The 16,968-nt window shown below is 37.8% G+C and overlaps 1 protein-coding gene across 1 annotated transcript in view; it reads right to left on the bottom strand.

The window, feature by feature from the left end:
- CD109 (CD109 molecule) overlaps nt 1-16,968 on the bottom strand; it is a 187,702-nt gene that overhangs the window by 132,716 nt on the left and 38,018 nt on the right. The window contains exon 3 of the mRNA XM_007484202.3: nt 8,737-8,765. Within this exon, the coding sequence (XP_007484264.1) occupies nt 8,737-8,765 (29 nt within the window). The remainder of the gene's footprint in view (nt 1-8,736; nt 8,766-16,968) is intronic.

The raw sequence follows: 16,968 nt of genomic DNA, 5'->3' as shown, positions 1-16,968 counted from the left end.
TCCTCATGTTGCAGTGACCCCAAACCAAAAAATTATTTTGGTGGCTACTTCAAAAGTGTAATTTTGCTACAGTTATGATTCGGAATGTAAATACCTGATATGCATTATGTATTTTCATTGCTACAAATTGAGAGGTTGAGAACCACTGGTCTAGACAAATGCATGGAGAATGACCTTCATTATTTTCAATTCCAATAGTTAATTTATCCTTACCAAAAACCGATTGATATTTAAGGTTCCTATCAATTTCCCTTCCCATACCTTTTCCTTTATGAAGGACTCAACTTATCAGTGGCAGTTGGCCTTGCAAGAGTTTTGATCTTATGCCCATAGAAGAATCTGTCTTTCAACTTCTCTTTTTCCCCCTCTCTAAAGCACAGCATTTTTCTTACAAAAGATAAACTCTAGGGGCAGCTGAGTGGCTCAGTGGATTGAGAGCCAGACCCAGATATGGGAGATCCTGGGTTCAAATGTGGCCTCAAACACTTCCTAGCTGTGTGACCCTGGGCAAGTCACTTGACCCCCATTGCCTAGCCCTTACCACTCTTCTGCCTTGGAGCCAATACACAGTATTGACTCCAAGATGGAAGGTAATATTCTTTTTGAAAAGTCTCCCACCTTCTTAGAGATTTCCTATCAAAACAATATATTCTGATAACACTAACCACAGAGAAAATACATTAACCAGCAGAAACAAACCTTGACCTTTAGTAACACCCCCTCACCAAGGTTTACTCATTTTCCCTATTTCTGTCTGCCAGGGAATATTGCTGATTAGCTGTATGCTAGCTCTAAAACCTAAAAATTGAAAAGGATGAACAGGTCTACAACAATGAGCTTAAAGGACCTTGATATATTGGCAGGACTATTGATTACTAGTTTGAGGATAAAAATAAAGTTAAGAGAGTTGTTTTTGAAAAGCTCATAATCTAATGGGAGGAGAGGGGGGGAGAGGGAGAGGGAGGAGGAGGGGGGGAGGAGGAGAAGGAGAGAGGGGGGAGAGAAAGAGAAAGAGGAGAGAGAAGGAGGGGAGAGAGAGAGAGAGAGAGAGAGAGAGAGAGAGAGAGAGAGAGAGAGAGAGAGAGAGAGAGAGAGGAAGGGGAAGGGAAGGAGGGAGAGAGAGAGAGATGGATGGAGGGAGGGAGGAGAGAGAGAGAGAGAGAGAGAGAGAGAGAGAGAGAGAGAGAGAGAGAGAGGTTTGTTGCTCATCCTTCATACTCAAATAGGATATCACAATTCTGGGGTCAGGATACAGTGCGATTAACTGTGGTTGATCAGACCAATGCAAGCTTGGAAGTTTCAATCACAGGTTGAGCACAAATGGCCATATGAACATGGAAATGTCTAAATTTGCATGTCGTAGGTGTCTTTTGACCTACTACAATCCTGCTTTGCTCATACAGCACAGCACCTTCTTTCATGTGGGCATGCCATGATAGACAGTCCTGTGGTAGTGTATCCCAAGTCTCATATCTAATATTCAAGCTCTTCAAAGAGATCTTGAGAGTGCCCTTGTAGCATTTCTTCTGACCTCCATGTGAATGTTTACTTTATTCAAGCTCTCCATAAAATTTTTTTTAGGTTTTGGCATACTTACCTAAATGGTCAGTCCATTAGAGTTACACTCTCTATGATAGAAATTAAATGCTTAGCAATTAAGCTCGAGAGGACCTCAGTGTACCTTGGCTTGCCAGGAAATCTTCAGAATCTTTCTAAGACAATTCAAATGGAAGTGGTTCCGTTTTTTGGTATGGCACTCAAAAACTGTCCAGGTTTCACCCAACAGTGAAATTAGCACAAAGTCTCTAAAGACCTTCAGGTTGGCAGCCTAATATCTTTTTCTCCCACACTTTCTTTCAGAGCCTCCCATGCTGAGGTAGCTCAGGCCATTCATGCACCATTCTTATCACCTATGCAGACATCCCTGGAAAGCATATTGCTATGGTAAGTAAATTTATCCACAGCATTCAAAATTTCTCCATTGGCTAGAACCAGTGGTTCCACATATGGATGATGCTATGCTGAGGGATGGAAAATCTCTGTTTTCTTAGTATTGATTATCAGGCTAAAATAAGCATAATCAACAGAGAATCAATCTGTCTCTCTGTTGCATCTCAGCTTCAGAGGCTGCCCTGAATGACCAGGCATTGGTGAACACACTGACTGACTCCTCTGTTAGTCTTGGCTCATAATGTTTTCAAGTCAGATAGCTTACTATCAGTGCAGTAGGTGACCTTGATGCCATTTTCACCCTCATTGAAAGCATCCAACATCACCAAAAACATCACACTAAAAGACATGAGAGCAAGTACATAGGCCTGCTTTACTCCATTGGTGGCTGGGAATGGGTGAGAGCATCCTCCTCCATCCAGAAATAGCACAAGCACGCCATCCATCTAAAACTGGTGTATAATACTGATGAACTTTTCTAAGCAACCAAATTTTGCCATGATTTTTCTCAAGTCCTCATGACTAACAGTACCAAATGCTTGGTCAGGTCAACAAATGTTGCAAACAGACCTCCCTTCAGCTCTTGGCATTTCTTTTGGACTTAATGGTCATGAAACACCATATCGACCATTCCTCAAACCGTTCTGAAGCCACACTGACTCTCAAGTAGATGTCAATCTTTCAGATGAAGGATCAGCCAATCAAGGAGGGCTCTGGCAAGAATCTTACCAGCAAAAACTAAGAGAGAGAGATCACCATCCCCCTACCCCTCTCCCCTCGTGATCATCACAAAACAACCTGTTTCTTTTTCCTTTATAGAGATGTAGCAGAAGCATCCTTGATCACCTAAGTGATAACTTCCTTTTGCCTTTTGATTTCAGTCAGTTTCTACATGAGCAGTGGACTCCCTATCTTGTAGATCTCTGCTAGGATGGAATCAGTGCCAGAGACTTTGACACATGAGAGAAAGCCTAATGGCATTCAAAACTTCTTGGATTGGAAATTTGGCTAGAAAGGGATTTACTTCATCCTGAAATCAATAGTTTCAGCATTGGTTGATGACAGATAGATAGTTAATGCACAGATAGGCAAACAGACATAGATAGTATGTGTGTATATGTATGTACATAGGTATATTCTTCCCTACATCATTCAATCTGTTAATCCTATTGATTTTTACCTTTATAATATCTCTTATATGGCCCTTCTTTGCTCTAAGATTACCACCACTATGATGTAGTATGAATGATTTCTCTGCTAAGAGGAATGTGTTTTTGATTGCAGTCATCAAGTTATACCACAAGGCCCAATTCTATCACTGTAATGTTTCTATTTCTTGTCATTCTTCCCAAACCACAAAAAGCTGATGCAACTTTGCCTTTTCTTTTATTTTGCCTTTATGTATTTTATGATATTCTGTACTATAGATTTTGGCATTATGACAAATCCTATTTTAGAGTTACTATAACTATGTTCATGCCATTCAATTTCATGCCAATTCAAATTCAAAATTACATCAAATTTTTATTCCAACGTAATAAGGCTTTTCTTTTTTACATGGAATTATTCATACTTTTATCCATTTTGTTAAGGGCTCTTTTTTTTTAATTAACCCAGTTATTAGTAATATGATATGCAGGAACACATTATGTTCAAATGCAATGATAAGCAAGCATGGAAAGATGACTCAATAGTGTGTGACATCAATCAGTTCACATTTGATTTATTAACTAAGTTTTGTTTCACATTAAATTTTAATTATTGCCATTTTATAGTTGGCACTAGTTTTTATCTGGCTATATTGTAAAGACAAACTACTTTGTAAAACTTAGGAACTCTGATCACCCATGATTCCAGAGGATTTATGATGAAAAATGCTTTGATGTTGTTCATTGGTATCTGATTCTTTGTGACCCCATGGATCATAGCACAGCAGGCCCTTCCATCCTCCACTAGCTCCCTAAGTCTGTCTAACCTCATTTTTGCTTCCATGACAGTATCTATTCATCTCATCTTCTGTCAACCCCTTCTCTTTTTGCCTTCGATCTTTCCCAAAATTACAGTCTTTTCCAATGAGCCCTGTCTTCTCATAATGTGGCTAAAGTATTTAAGCTTTATCTTCAGTATTTGTCCTTCCAATAAACAGTCTAATTTAAACAGTCTAATAAACAGTCTAAATTAATTTATTTATTAATTTAATTTATTTAAGTATTGACTAATTTGATCTCCTTTGCTGCCCAAGGAACTCTCAAAATTTCCAGCACCACAATTCAAAAGTGTCAAATATTGCAGCATCCAGCTTTCTTTTTTATTTTATTTCTTTTTTTCTTTCTTTTTTTATATTTTAATTTATATATATATATATTATTTCTATATATAAATATATATATAATATATTTATTTATTTTATATTTTAATGCTCATAGCTATACATTACTACTTGAAAAACCATAGCAATGATTATATGGATCTTTGTCAACAAAGTGATGTCTCCACCACTTATTAATATGCTGTCCAGATTTTCCATCACTTTCCTTCCAAGGAGAAAGCATCTTTTAATTTCATGGCTTCAGTTGTTATTTGCAGTGATCTTTGAGCCCAAGAATATAAAATCTGGCACTGCTTCCATTTCTTCTCCCTCTATTTGCAACAAAATGTTGGGACTAGTTTCCATGATCTTGGGTTGTTTGTTTTTTTAATATTAAGCTTCAAGCCAACTTTTATACTCTGCCTTCTCATGGTGGAGGAAATTATGTAGCTCAATCTATGGGCTATACTATTCAGGGTTACCTAAGACATGCAAATTATAGTGGAAAGTTCAAACAGAAGGTAATCTACTTGAGTAGAAAATAGCTAGCCATCCCAATATCTTTACCAAGAAAACCTCATGAATAGTATTAAAATGATAAAAGATCTGACATCAGAAGACGAGCCTTTCATGTCAGAAGATATCCAACAAACTAAGAGAGAAACACAGAAAGAATGAAGTGGTTAGGCCAAAGCCAAAAGGAAGCTGAGTTGCAGATGTGTCTGGTGCCAAAAGCAAAGCCTAATGCTACAAAGATCAATATTGCAAAGTAGGGGACAGCTAGGTGGCTCAGTGGACCAAAAGCAAGACCTAGAGAGAGGAGGTCCTAGGTTCAAATCTGTCCTCAGATAAATCCTAGCTATGTGACCCTGGGCAAGTCACTTAACACCCCCTTGCTAGCCCTTACAATGCTTCTACCTTGAATACATTGTTTTTTCCTAAAACCGAAGGTAAGATAAAAATGATAATAAATAAGATAATAAATATTTATACATATACATATATAGATATAGATATTGCATAGGAACTTGAAACATAATATCTATGAAACATAATATCTAAGCTGGATGTGGTCAAACAGGAGATAGAGTTTTAAACTTTGATATCTTGGTTATCAATGAATTTAGATGTGTTAAGATTAAAATCCTTTGAGAGACTGGTTTTTGGGTAAGAATATTAATTTGATTAGGCTAGCATATAACCAATTAATTAGTAGGTCAGTGGCCCTCTCAATGACCAAAGACCTCAAAAGTCAGACAAATCTATAAATATGGTTTGGTAGCTTATTATTCAGCACCTCTCTAAGACATCCCATGACATCTTTGATTGGTGAATCAAAAGTGAGGAAGTTTGTTCATTGAGACTCAACCCCTCTGACCCCCATAAGTAATAGGGTCATTGAAGCAGGAAAACTTTTATCAATTAATCAGGTTTTATTGGGGGAAAACATTCCTAGGAATTTCTACAAATAATGGATATGCAAAGATCATCAGACTGATTGGAACATTGGGCCCAGGACTCTGACACAGGAATTCTCTACAATCCATAACCCTGATATGAGAATAAGAGAATACATAAAAATAAAGTCTCACAGATGAATGAGACAGTTGTTTTTGTCCTTGTTCAATTGTTTCAGTCATGTCTCATTTGGGGTTTTCTTGGCAAAGATACTGGAGTGGTTTGCCATTTCCTTCTCCAGCTCATTTTATAGATGAAGACCTGAGGCAAACAGGGTTAAGTGCCAATGTAAAAATGGAGATTTGAACCCCAGACTTCAATCCCCAGAAGTCCTTGTTAGCTCCCAGAATTCTCTCTAATTTCCCTGAGTGCGAGATCACAAATTATTATTTAAAGGGACTCTCCGCCTACTTGAGTTCTCTCTCTCTCTCTCTCTCTCTCTCTCTCTCTCTCTCTCTCTCTCTCTCTCTCTCTCGGCTTCCGCGTCTGGGCACACGCAGCTCTTTACCTAGCCAGCAAAATGTAGGTTGTACATGCTTTCTTATTTTGTATTTTCTTTATTTCTTAATCTTTAATAAACCTCATAAAATATAATACTTTTAGCAGAGAAACTAATTTTAACTGCTACACCAAGAGCCACAAAGCTAGGTAAGTGTCCGACACCAAATTTAAACTCAGGAAAATGATTCTTCCTGACTTCAGAGTAGATGCTCGATCCACTGTGCCACCTAACTACTGAATTTAATTTAGGTAATTATTACATATATTACTGTAGGCAAGAATCTCTTAGAAGAAATGGAGTAATGCTCATAGTCAAGTGAGGGAAAATTGAGATGTTGTGGTACATGACTCACTCAAAGTCACTCGTCAGTTAACAGGAAATCCAAGACTGAAGCCCACATAGATAGGCTCCAAGCTTAGTGTTCTTTCCACTAGTCCATCGTCATGGGTGAGAAAAGTAGGACTAGGATATAATTTCAAAAAGACAGAATGTCTTTGAATCCAAGGCAAGCCATTCAACATCACAGGAATACAAGTCTAGGCTCCAACTACTAATGCCAAAAGGCCAAAGTTGCTCAGTTCTATGAAGACCAACAACATCTTCTAGAAATAACACCAAAAAAAGATGTCACCTTCATCATAGGGGACTAGAGTGCTAAAGTAGAAAGTCAAAAGATAATTAGAATATTAAGCAAGTTTGGCCTAGGAGTACAAAATGAAACAGGGCAGGGTCCAATAAAGTTTTGACAAAATCATTTGCTGCTCACAGCAATGGCTCTTTTGCAATAACCCAAAAGGCAACTCTACACATGGTCATCACCAGATGTTCAATAATAAAATATCCTATCCACTTCCTGATAGAATGGTGAAAGATTAAGTGTGGAATGTGATTGACATACACATACACACACATAATGGATAAAACAGATGGCCAATGTGAAAACGTGTTTTGTTTGACTATAAATGTTTGTAATAAGGGTTTTGTTTTTCTTTCACTCTCAGTGAGGGTAGAGAGGGGAAGGGGAAAAGGTGGATTTTTTGCTAATTGGAAAAATTTCATTAAAAAAGAAATATTCTTTTTGAAAAGTCTCCCACCTTCTTAGAGATTTCCTATCAAAACAATATATTCTGATAACACTAACCACAGAGAAAATACATTAACCCGCAGAAACAAACCTTGACCTTTAGTAACACCCCCTCACCAAGGTTTACTCATTTTCCCTATTTCTGTCTGCCAGGGAATATTGCTGATTAGCTGTATGCCAAACCCACTATATTTTTTTTTTCAACCCCCAGTGAGACTCCCTGGAGATTTCCTTAGTGTTAATAAACTCTTTTCTGGTCCCTTACTTCTGTGATGCTCAATCTAACCATCAGTCTTATTCTCTGCTTGATATCCTTCTCAGACCTGTTGAGATCTGAGGTTGGAAGCTGGAACTTCCCCAAAATCAAGAAATAATGTTTTAGAGCCTTTTGCAAAGCTTGGTAAATTTCAGCTATGATTATAGACCTTTGTTTTATAACTATCAAATACAATTATGTAATATTCTGTATTATATGTTATATGTTGGCACCACAGCTTCTAGATTTTAAGTCCTAGCAGGTCAAGCACTAAAGCTTATCTAATCTTCATATCTCCTTCAAATTTCTAGCTCCAGGCTATGCACACAAGGGATTTTTTTTTTTAAATAAACCCTCACCTTCCTTCTTGGAGTCAATACTGTGTATTGGTTCCAAGGCAGAAGAGTGGTAAAGGCTAGGCAATGGGGGTTAAGTGACTTGCCCAGGGTCACACAGCTAGAAAGTGTCTAAGGCCAGATTTGAACTTAGGACCTCCCGTCTCTAGGCCTGGCTCTCAATCCACTGAACCACCCAGCTGCCCCCACAAGGGATATTTTTTTAAATGTTTATTGTTGCTATATCCCTATAGCACTCTTAACATTTGCAAAGCACTTTCCTCACATGAACCTAAGAAGTAAAAGTAGTATTATTATCCACATTTTCCAAGGGAGGAAACTGAGGCTTAGGGAGGTTAAATTGCTGACCAACAGAAAAAAAAAAACACACTAGTGGTGTCAGAGGAAGGGACATATTATTATCCTCACTTTATAGCTGGGAAAATTGAGATGATGTGGTATATGATTCACTCAGTCACTTGCCAGTTAACAGGAGATCCAAGACTTCATGAAGCCCACATATATAGGCTCCAAGCCTAATGTTCTTTCCACTAGGCCATACTTACTGTTAACAAAGTTTTCTATTTATAAATATGCCACAAAATTTAGATGAAATAGGACACTCATTTTCTGGATGTGATTCCCTCTGCCTAAGGAAAAGAAATCTCTACTATCACAATAGACATTTAACAATGTCCCTGGAGAAATGTGATTTGTAAGTTATTTGAGTTCTATACAATATGAATACCATGCTGAAAATAAGTTAACTTAATGAAAAAGGTAAAAAAAAATTACATTTTCTCAGGATAACCATTTGGAAGCGAATATAAAACATATACTTACTGCTGGAAGAACAAGAGTCCCAAATGAACCTAGATGGGAAACAAAAAAGAAAAACTCAGCTTGTTAAATAAGCATTTTTCTCAATAATACTCTTATTTTCATTTTTATTATATTTTAACAGCTTATAACTAATCTAAGTTATTTGGCTAATCAAAACCAAATCAAATCAAATTCATTTGGTTAAGTCTCAGATTACCTATAAAAATTAACACACGTCTAAGTTCCCAAAAAATAGATAGGCCAGTTTCATATAGATTCATCAATTAACTAATTAAAACACTGCTTCTAAAAGTACTCACATATACCTATTTAAAGCAGTTTTTTTGTAGTAGAAAAAAATTTTAAATGAGGTGTTGTCCATCATTCAGAAAATGAACGAACAAATTCAGGTATATGAATGTGATAGAATACTATCACACTGCTGTAAGAAATGTGAACAGGGTGGTTTCGGAGAAATCTAGGAAGACATATGAACTGATATAAAAGTGAAGTAAGCAGAGCTAGGAGAACAAGTTATACAATACCAACAATAATGTAAAGATGATAAACTCTGAAAGACTTAAAAACCATCTTCAACGTAATAACTGAGAAAGAGGTGATGGATTGAGGATACATGTTGAGACTTTTTTTTTGGACAGGTTCAGTATGAGACTGTTTTGCTTTAATATGCTTTTACATATTTGCAAAAAGGGTCTTGTTTTTCTTTCCTTCTCAATGGGGAAGGGGTGTATAGTAGGGGGAAAAGGTATATCTCTCAATAATTGAAAAATAATTATTTTTAAAAGCTTAGTTTCTCTTTTTTCTATTTCCTTTCTTTTGCTTTGCCATGGAAAAGCATATCAAAGGGGAGCACACATAGGGAAACTTCAGTATGTCAACTAGATTATTTTATATTATTGAGAGAAATGGAAAACAATACTCTTTTTTATATTTAATAAGATTTATTAATAACTTGAAGCAAAAAGGAAAATAAAAGACTAGAGAAAAAGAGAGCACTCACCCAGCTGCATATGCTGGAAAAGAGAGCAAGAGGGAAGAGTTACACACAACTTAAAAAAATAATGTAAGTATGCTAACATGAACGAGGGGAAAAGGATTCTGGGAGATGAAGTCCAAGGGTTCAAGATTTTTCTAATTATACACAGCTCCTGAAAACAATACTCTTGATAGACTGAAATCCTAAAAATCTAAAAGAAGAACTTTCAACCCATTCCATAAAATCTGACCATTAGCTTCCTCCTTTCCCATCCATTTACATATTCCTCTGGGTGACCTCTCAACCTCTAATTTATCTCATCCCCTACCATCTACATCTATAGAACTCAGCACAATTCATCTTCACCTCTAATCTTCTGTATTCCCATTATAATCTGCTTCAATCCCATACCACAGTCAATTTCCTCCACTCACCACTCTTCTAGTCCGTGTACAGTCTTCTAGTCTGTGCACTATGAAAACCATGCTTCTAAACAAATTCTTCTACATCTCCAATCACCCTTACTCAGTTGAGACAACTCTGAATATCAACAATTCTTTCCAATTTAGAGTTAGAGAATTGTCTGGGACACTGAGAGGTTCAGTGATTTTCACAAGGTCACAAAGAACCCTATGTGGTACAAACAAGACTTCAATCCAGGTCTTCCAGACTCCAAACCTACTTTTCTCTATATATGCTCTATAATGGAAGGTATTCCATCTATAACACCCTGAAATCATTAGGAAAAAGATGGTCAACTTTTCCTTCTCAACGCCATAACCAGACAATGGTTCTGCCATTATCATTCAATGCCATTTACTTATCACATCCTCCCTATATCTTTTTCACTAAGACATACTGGGTACATACATCTATGTGTATAGGACACATTTCTACATCCACTAAAAATTGTAATGACTTAAATTCTTTAGAGGCTAATTCAAATAGATTTCTAACTAGCCAGTGGATTCCATCACAGTCCAAACAGATGCCAAAAGCATGTGAGCAGCTAAGGAGGAAAGTTGAGCCAGAGAGAGAGTGAGCAACTAAGAAGCTAGACTGAATGAGAAAAGAGCCAATATATATCCCTTCTGAGTTCATCATCCAGTCCTTGCCCTGGACCTCTCTGATTAGAAAACAGTGATGTAGGAAGTGGCTTCAGAGACCTCAACTTCTCCTTCACCATTTCATCACAGGAAGAGGCAGATATCAGTAGGACACCTGCAAACCCTTTCATGATGGCTGGACCACCACAGTGGCTAGAGCTAGCTGACTTCATTACTGAAGAGAGTTCTTGCTTAAAGATAAATAAGGAGTAGGTCTCCATCTTGCCTGTAAGAAAAGTCAGCCCAGTGATATGCCTTTAACCCTGCTATTCTTAACAAACACAAAAGATTTAGATAAAAGAAGGGAAGACACAATCTAGTGTCAAAGCCTAGAGGAGAGATTGCGCTTTAAAATCAAACTTTTTCAAGGGGAGGCCAAAGACAAAATCATTATCAATTCAATATTGATTTTCATCCAGTTCAGTTTCTCTTTACCCTTCACCTCCTTCAGAATCCAAGTTGGTGCCCTATATGGCACTGGACTTTGTAAAAATGGAGATTTGAACCTCAGACTCCAATCCCCAGCAGTCCTTGGACACTTCCCAGAATGCTTTGTAATCTCACTGAGATCCTCACCTGGGCGAGATCAAAAATTTCTATTTAAACTGATTGTAAAGCCTACCGGCAGTCTCTTCCTGTTTCCGCTTCCAAGCAGACGCGTCTCTCATGATGTAGGTGAGGTTGAATGGGCCTCTCGGCCCACCTATGCATGTGCTTTCTTACTTGTATTTTCTTAAATTCTTAATCTTAAATAAACCTCTAAAAATATAATACTTCTAGCAGAGAAACTAATTTTTACCTGCCATAGTTTGGCCCAAATTTTAATCTTAACAGCTTCAAAGTTTTAGCCTTCTTGACTCCAATGACCTTCATCTTTAATCTACTTCAATCACACATCAACATAGACTTACCACAAACTTTTTTTTTGTCACTTAGAATTATTTCACATTCAAGATCTCAAATCTGAATATCTCCCTTTTTGATCAGAGATTATTTATAGTCTCTCTGGTTTTTTTGTTTGTTTGTTTAAACTCCTACCTTCCATCTTGAAATCAATACCATGTATTGGTTCCAAGGCAGAAGAGTAGTAAGGGGGAAGGCAATGGGAGCCAAGTGACTTGTCAAGGTCACACAGCTAGGAAGTGTCTGAGGCCAGATTTGAACTTGGGACATACTGTCTCTAGGCCTGGCTCTCAGTCTACTGAGCTACACAGCTGCCTCTTGGAAGTCTCTCTTTGTACAGTCAGTGAAGCAGTCTAACACAAGCTAAATCTCAGAAATTGGCCTAAGATTCTTTTTTGATCTTCCTTTCTTTCCATGATCTACTCTTTTATAGCTAATACTCAAAATGCAACAAAAATCAGCTTATCCTTACTGAGACAAATCCTCTTATAAAAGAACAGACATTGAGTAAATAAAATTTAAATAGAGCTACAAAAGTGAAAGAGTAGTTATGCCAGCTGGCCAGGGAATGATGATATAGAAGAGAGCAGAGAAGGAATAACTTCACCATCTCCCAAAGAATGGCTCAGGAAAACACAAATTCTCTGCGGGCAGTGAACCAGACAAGATTTCAATTACTCATTATTATGTTCAATTCCAGGTAGCTGCACCCTTCCCTCCCATTAGCACACTACTGGTATATGGCTTCTGAGAGCAAAGGTTCCTGGTCTCTCCTTGTCCCTTAAGGCTCCTGCTTCCCATGACGCTACATCCCTCCTTCCAGCAAGGAAAAATTATTTCTATCTTCTCTCTCACCCATAAGAGGCTAAACTTACTTCCTACTATCTCCATTTCTCTATATTTATTATAACTGTTCTTCATCTTCACTATGATCTCCAATTCTTCTACTACTCTCTATTATCTTTATCCATCAACTTTCTTCATGCTTCTTTGCAAATGGACCATGTGATTAGCCTAAGATCTCTAAAACCTTTCATTCTTCACCATGTCCACCCTACCAGTGTCCCATACTAGGTCATCTTCACTATCTGTCTTCTCACTGGGAACTTTCTGGGCTAACAAGCACTTCCTGAGAAATTGAAAAAAACTATGCACTGCTTAACTTCCACTCAACTTTCCTCCTCAGCCACCTTTATAGTCAACCTATATTGGATTACCTATAAGATGCTTCACATATTTTCAGCACTCAATCATACCCTGGCTCCTTCACTCTCAATAGATAACTTCACCTCCTATTTACTGATATCATGATGATGATGATGATGATGATGATGGTGGTGGTGGTGGTGGTGGTGGTGGTGGTGGTGGTGGTGGTGGTGGTGGTGGTGGTGGTGGTTTCACTCAGCTACCACATATTCAACTTGTCAGTCATCTGAAACCTTGTTGTTCTTGATTCTTCCTCTTTCTTCATAGCTCACCTCTAATCAGTTGATGAAGTCAGTCAAATGAATCTCTCCTGTATCTCTTGTAGCCAGTCCCTCTTCTCCATTTCCACTGATACCACACTAATGCAAGCCTCTTATTACCAGACACTTGGACTGCTAAAATAGCCTTCTAAACCACCTCACTGCCCCCAAGGTTTGCCCTCCTTCAATGCCCATCCCACACCAATGCCATATAACTTTCCTCATGTACAAATGTGGTCTCATCAATTTTCTGCTAAAAGCCTTCAGAGGTTTCCAGTATTCTGCTGGCTGAATTTCAAACATCTTAACCTGTTACTTAAGACCCTCCACAATCAGGCAAAGCTCTACCTTGCTTCATATTTGCTATTCTATCATTCCAGTTGTCTGATTCTTCATGACCCCATTTGGGATTTTCTTGGTGAAGGAAATGCCTTCTCCAACTAATTTGACAGATAAGGAAGTGGAGGCAAACAGGGTTAAGTGACTTGCCCAGTAAATGACTGAGGCTGAATTTGAATTCATCACTTCCTAATTCCAGGTTAGGAAATCTTAATCTGTGCCATCTAACTACCTCACACTATTCTCCTTTATATACTCAAAATTCCAACCAAATTAGATTTCTCAGTGTTCCCAAAATACAATCCCACACTTGCCTACCACTTGGTCCTAACTTTTGTCATTCTTTATAACTACTCTCACCATCTACCCTATTGAAACCTCATCCTTTAAGACATAGTTCAAATGTCACATCCTCCATTAACTATTCCTTGATTCCACTTCCCATGAAAATTATGCTTCCCTAAATAGCATTTGGCTTTTCATATTTTATTAAACCCTTATCTTCATCCTTAGAATTTATACTAAGGATCAGTTCCAAGGCAGAAGAGTATTGGGGTTAAGTGATGCCCAGGTCACACAGCTAGGAAGTGTCTGAAGCCAAATTTGAACCCAAGTCCTTCTGACTCCAGGCCTGGGGCTCTATCCACCTAATAATACTTCTCAAAATGGTTCCCCCATTAGAATGTGAGCTGCTTAATGGCAGGATTCATATTTTTGTCCTTTTTTTATGTTTTTAAAGTTTAGCACTGTCCCCAGCAAATAGCAAGCATATAATAATGCTTATTGGTTGATTATTTAGGGATATTTTTTGTAAATTCAAAAATGAACACAGTCCCTATCATGCCAATGGTAAAAACAGATTTGCCTGATAGGATTTCAACTTAGAGCACCTTTTTCCAGGAACATAAGCTACCATAACAAAAACAAACAAACAAACAAACAAAAAAACCCTTATACCTACTACGGTTAACTGTGTAAACACTTTGTTATAAGTTCCCTAAGATCATTAATCATTTTTAGTCATCTGGTTATCCCCCTCCATAGCTATTCTAACGCCCTGGGCATAATAGGCAGTCAATTCTGTTCCACAAACATTTATTAAGCACCTACAGTATATGATGAAACCAATGAACAAATTAATAAATACCAATTATATGTTTTATCTTGCTGTAGCCCTGGATGGAGGAGATAGTTATACATGCAAAAAGGGCTGAATTGAATTCTTAAGTTAGCTCACCAGCTCACTGGCTTTATTATATAGTAGTCTGGCATGCAGATGTGTCAATAAACAAGAAATCAGAAGAGTGTGTTTCTGATGACCATTACATTCTCAACCTAATAGCCCAGCCAGTCACTGTTCTTCTCATTAGAGTCTGGGAGCACATCAAATGGTGTCTTTTGAGCCAGATCATTTTCAAACATTAACCAGTTGTCAAAGAGGGAGCCAAATACTCCAGCTGGCAAGGGACACGGGGATAAGTTGGCAGGATTGAGATGACAACAAGATCCAAAGATTCTGTAACCAAGAGAAGCTGCTTGTGAATAAATTCATGAATTTCCTAAGTTCAGAATTCTGTTTATCTGAATTTCTCTTGAGAAGCATATTTGTATTACTTGTGAAATAAAACCAAGTGATTTATGTAGGGCCAATTCCAATTGACTGTTTGATGACGAAATGAAGATGATTGGAACCAAGGACAAGTGATGACTGTTGTTTCCTTCCCTTTGGCAACTGCATGAGCAGTTTCATTAATTAAGAAGATATTAGTGAGGAAATACCCTTAGATCATTAGTTAAATACTATTTTTCTTTAAAGTGTACCTTTTGAAATAATTAAAAGTTTGAGGAACTGAGACTAATTGTTCAGAAAAATCCTCTAGATCTCTAAATTACACAAAAACTGTATTATGCAGTCCAGTAGCAGCTCACTAATTGCTCAAACCAGAGGACAGATTCATTCAAGAAACTTAGTTTAAAGGAATAAAAGACATCCATTAATTCAAATCATTACTTCAATACTCCAAGGATCTCTGTATTCACCTATTTAGGTACTTGCTTCTACTGGTACAGAAAGCAATCCTTCCATACTTTAGTGCATGAGTTTCATAAATAGTTGTGAAAGAGGTTGGTGGCTCAGTGGATTGAGAGCCAAGCCTAGAGACAGGAAGTACCAGGTTCAGATCTGGCCTCAGATACTTCCTACTTGTGTGACTCTGGGTAAATCACTTAGCCTCCATCACCTAACCCTTAACACTCTTCTGCCTTACAACTATAATAATTAAAATAGTTGGTTGTCATAAACTGTAGTGATTAAAATAGTGGAAGATATAAATTGTAGTAGACATAAGAGTGGATGAGTAAATTGTGACCGCAGAAAATATGTTTTCACTACAGTGTCTTGTTTTTAAATCAATATATAAGGTGGTCGCCAGGGAAATATTCCCAGTTATTAAAATATACTCAAGATAGCTGGGTTTATAGAGAATTTAATTAATAATACAATGAGGAATTAAAGAAAGAGAGAAAAAGGAAATAATGAGAAAAGGATAGGCCGGCCCAGGGCAGCCCTGGCCAACCCAGACCTAAGCCCTAAGAGAAAGATCAGTCAGTCCTTAATCACTCACCACAAGATCTGTTCAAGCAAGGATTCTAGTGACACCAGGTCAGCTTCATCTCAGCTGCCTCCACCAGCTCAATCCTCAATCTGAATGTCCCAGAATGTCCCCGAGAGAGTCCCAAGAGAGACCCTTCAAGGCAGCCTTGGCCAGCTGCCTCCTTCAATTCAGCCTTTCCCAGCTGACTGTCCCAAGAGAGAGCTTTTTGTCTCCTTTTAAAGGGAATTTTCTCCTATGTCACCTCCCCTAAGTTCTTACATCTACCAATCACAGTAGACATTTTTCAAAGGACAGACCATTCTTAGTTCACACCTGAGTAGACTAATCTTTTGAGTAATTCACACCTGAGTAGACTAGAATCTCTGAGTAAGTTTCTCACCTCTTTGTTCCTTGTAAATTCACAAGTTGCTTGACCTTTATAGGTACTTATCACCCTTTTGTATTAGTCCTAAAATAGGCATGGCTTAAAGAACTTTTTGTCTTACTATAAGAATGGGTTTAAGTACTTTTCATTGTTCAGCAAAGAGTTTACAACTTTATCTTCCCCTAGGGCAGACTTAAGTAGGGGTGGAGTAGAGGTCTCACATTCCTGATCTAAGTAGAGTTCTCACATTCCTGATCTAAGTACCTTCACTGCCCAAATGGAGAATGGTCCCAATGGGGAATAGTCTTAACCCAACCTTATGAAGTAGGGTCTGGGAATTTTTTAAGGTTTACAATCCTAACCTTATGAAGTAGGGTCTGAGAATTTTTAAGGTTCACAATTCCCCCCTGAATGATCATTGGGAGACTAGTCTCCCCATTGATCATTTGCCATAATCATTTTG

Source organism: Monodelphis domestica, chromosome 2, assembly GCF_027887165.1.
Source record: "Monodelphis domestica isolate mMonDom1 chromosome 2, mMonDom1.pri, whole genome shotgun sequence".
Lineage (NCBI taxonomy): Eukaryota > Metazoa > Chordata > Mammalia > Didelphimorphia > Didelphidae > Monodelphis > Monodelphis domestica.
Note: the sequence above shows the minus strand (reverse complement) of the source record. Positions and strands in the feature narration are given on the sequence as shown.